The sequence below is a fragment of the Argiope bruennichi genome, chromosome X2 (genome assembly GCF_947563725.1).
Source record: "Argiope bruennichi chromosome X2, qqArgBrue1.1, whole genome shotgun sequence".
NCBI classification, from domain to species: Eukaryota; Metazoa; Arthropoda; class Arachnida; order Araneae; family Araneidae; genus Argiope; species Argiope bruennichi.
The window spans coordinates 85,717,055-85,720,875 of record NC_079163.1 but is presented as its reverse complement, the minus strand read 5'-3'; the positions used below and the strand labels follow the sequence as shown (position 1 = coordinate 85,720,875).

Below are 3,821 nucleotides of genomic sequence, written 5' to 3'. Positions count from 1 at the left end.
CGTTCGCCTTTTTTGAAATAGACTTCACTTAAAAATAAATATGAAAAATATTCTTGAGAAATTGCAGGTAATTCTGGTGAAAATAATAGTAATAATAAGTGGCGGACTAGATTTGAAAATAGTGGTTGTCAGGTGGCAAGGTGGGGGAGGAAGCATTCACACACACACACATACACGGACGCACAAACATTTTTATTATTAGTATTAGCGATAACATTAACATTGGTTAAATAAGATATATAATTATAATTTAAATTTTCTTTATATATAACCAAAAAAAAAATAATCACCATTGAATTTCAAGATTTTTAGCATGCTTTAACCTGAAAAAAATATTAGCTGAAATACCAATGCATTTTCTGAATACCAATGCACAAAGTAAGATTTAAATAGATCAAGTTGGACAAGGATTCACAAGTATCGAATTACTCACTAAATTCAAATATATCTGTCTGTCTATCTATCTATCTAAATGGAAAGAGAGAGAGAGAACAATATAATTGATTCGTACCGCTGCTATGGTGTCAACGCTCAGATGATGCATCTTCAGGTCTTTCTTTTGATGCTGACTCACAGTTTAGAAATTATACAATTTATTAATTTTTATGACATTTTTAGCTACTTTTTAGAAATATGACAGATATATCTATCTTGTATTATCAATACTGATACTCTTTTTCAATAGCAGTACAAACATTATTATAATTGTACATTTGTATTTGTGCAAAAACTTTTACTTCTAATATATATATGTTTGCTGTCTGTGTATTCACTATGCTGGTGAGTGAAATGTCAGACGCAACTTAAAATAGATGATAAGTAGAATGAAAACGGATGTAATTCTCTAATCGGTGTTAGTAGTACTTCTGTAGTGTGTGAATTTCGGTTAGTTTAAATTGTAATAGTGACAAAAAAGGAAGATTTCACAATGCCTGCCATAAAGGATATAAACATAGTGAAGATCGCGGTGGAAATGGAAGATCAAGTACCTCAACTTATAGAATTTGATCAAAAACGGCCATTAGCTGCAATTATTCAAGATTTATGTACAACCTGGGGATTGTCAGATCCTGATCAGTATGCTCTTCAATTTTCTGATAATGCTCATAATTATATTACAGAGAAAAACAGAAATGAAATTAAAAATGGGAGTGTTTTAAGACTTACGTTTTCTTCTACAAAAACTGCTCAAGAAATTCTAGAAAAGCTTAATTTCGGGACACAAGATGAAAAGAAAGTTGTGTTACGCCGACTCGCAAAATTATCTGCAGATTATACTTTTGCACTTGAGTTTATTAATAAACAGGGATCTAACTTTTTGATATCTATGATTGAAAGTGGAAACTTTTCCGGTGAATTAATGGCACTCACATTGCAATCTTTTGTTGAACTGATGGATCATGGTATTGTTTCATGGGATAATTTGCAGGACAAATTTATTGGCAGAGTTGCTAATCAGGTAAATTCACAAACTTCATCTCAAGATCCTAGGTCACTGCAAGCTTCTCTAGCAATTTTAGAATCTCTAGTCTTAAATAGTTCTGGCAAGTATCCCCTTGTTGAGCAAGAAGTTACTTTGCCATATTTGATAGTGCATCTGCAATCAACCATTCCTGAAATTCAACAAAATGCCATAGCATTAATCAATGCTTTATTTCTGAAAGCGGATATGAACAAGCGAAAAGCTGTAGCAGCAACTCTGACATCAAAACAGATTCGAAATGTGATTATGACACATATTATTCAAATGCAACATGTTGGAGCTGAAATGGCTCATCAGTTATATGTACTCCAAACTCTTCTTTTTAATCTTTTAGAAGAAAAAATGAAAAAGAGACTAGATCCTCAAGATCCAGAAGCTCGTGAAAAAATCCTAGAGTTACGCAAAATTGCTTTTGATACTGATACTGAAATTGTAAACTCTGTTGCTCGTAAAGGAGGTGGATATTCAAAAGATTACAAGAAACTTGGCTTTAAAAATCATGTGAATCCAGCAGAAGATTTTATTGAAATCCCTCCTGGAATGTTGGCATTAGACAATATGATTTATTTTGCTCGTAATCATACAGAGTCATATACAAAAGTGGTTTTAGAAAATTCATGTCGTGCTGATGAACATGAATGCCCATTTGGTCGAACTAGCATAGAATTGACTAAACTTTTATGTGACATACTTAAGATTGGAGAACCTCCTACTGAGCAGGGAAAAACATTTTACCCAATGTTTTTTACTCATGATCATCCTTTTGAGGAATTTTTTTGCATCTGCATTGTTCTTATTAATAAAACGTGGAAGGAAATGCGTGCTTCCACTGAAGATTTTGCAAAAGTAGTTTCTGTTGTGAAAGAACAGATTACTAGAGCTTTAAATACTGATCCTCCTCCTGCAACCTTAGAAAAATTCAAATCAAAACTGGCAACCTTAACTTACAATGAAATAACAAACCTTTGGCAAAAAGAGCGTTCAAACAGAGAAGAATGGGAATCTCATGCGAAACCAATTGTGGAATTACGTGAACAAATTACTCCTGAAATTAGAAACCTTATTCAAAAGCAGAGGCTGCAATATTTATGCGAAGGTACTATGTTTACTAAATATTCTAATAAAGGTCAACGTATTAAGGATAAATTTTGGTATTGTCGCCTTTCTCCAAATCACAAAGTTTTTCATTTTGGTGATTGTGATGAGAATAGAGGGGTACCTGCTCTGGAAGAATTGCCTCATAAATTGCAAGTTGTTGAGATAAAAGCATTAGTAACTGGTAAAGAGTGTCCTCATATGAAGGATGTGAAAAAAACAAAGTCTACTATGTCTTTGGCATTTTCGCTTATTCCTGATTCGGACCAAGAACCCCTGAATTTTGTTGTACCAAATGAAAAGGAATTTGATTATTGGACAGATGGCATAAATGCACTTCTTGGAAATCAAATGGTGTCGAAGGAATATAAAAGCGATTTGGAACTTCTTTTGAGTGTGCAAATTCGGCTACAGTTACTTGATACAGAAGGTGTTGATATACCAGAAAGTCCTCCAGCAATCCCAAAAGATCCTCCTAATTATGATTTTTGTTATGATTTTAAATGACTATAATTTCAACAAAATCTAGTTATCTATGAAACGTCTTTCTTTTTCCTTGATTTTATTTTAGTGTTTAATGAAAATATCAAGTGCTGTAATATCTAATGTGATATAGGTAATTTTCATCAATATATAAATATGAAATGCAATTTTTTAATCCTTAAGAAATTCAGTTTAAGTATAGCTGAGATTTAGAGAAAGTAGTAATGGATGAAGTTTTACTGGAAACTTTTATAAGGTAAGCTGTTTGTACTGATTACTTCTTTGAGAAATTTTATTACTTGCTAATTATGGATAAGTTTCTCTGTATTTTTGTTTACATTAATGTCTAAATATTTGTAATTGACAATTAGATTGAACTTGCTTTTATATTTGTCATTTTCGGCATGAAAATTGAGAAATGTGTAAAATAAAAAATTACTGATGAATGTGAAAAATGATTTAATTCTTTTTTAAGATTTTCCAAAATAAAAGGAAAATGTTATTTATTTTAGGAATTTGTATGTAATGTATAATTGAGCGAAATTTTATGTAAATTGATATATAATAATGTTTTAAACTGACAAGTCAGAAAACTTGTATATTTAATTTTATAGTTTTATTTTAGTATTGCACTACAAATTTTATTTATTTTCATTATAAGGGTATTATAATACTTTTATTTTTGTAATCTCTGAAGGATAAATTGTGTTTAATACTTTGAAATTAAAAAATGATGCTTTGTTTCAAACTGTTTTCCTCT

The 3,821-nt window shown here is 31.0% G+C and overlaps 1 protein-coding gene across 1 annotated transcript; it reads left to right on the top strand.

The window, feature by feature from the left end:
* Positions 1 to 773: 773 nt before the first annotated feature.
* LOC129961030 (engulfment and cell motility protein 1-like) lies at positions 774 to 3,594 on the top strand. Its single transcript, XM_056074823.1, has one exon. It carries the CDS (start codon positions 929 to 931, stop codon positions 3,083 to 3,085), a length of 2,157 nt encoding a protein of 718 aa, XP_055930798.1. The 5' UTR covers positions 774 to 928; the 3' UTR covers positions 3,086 to 3,594.
* Positions 3,595 to 3,821: the final 227 nt, after the last annotated feature.

What these genes read in the sequence shown, in the direction of transcription:
- LOC129961030 (XM_056074823.1), top strand. Translation starts at nt 929, where the DNA reads ATGCCTGCCATAAAGGATATAAACATAGTGAAGATCGCGGTGGAAATG.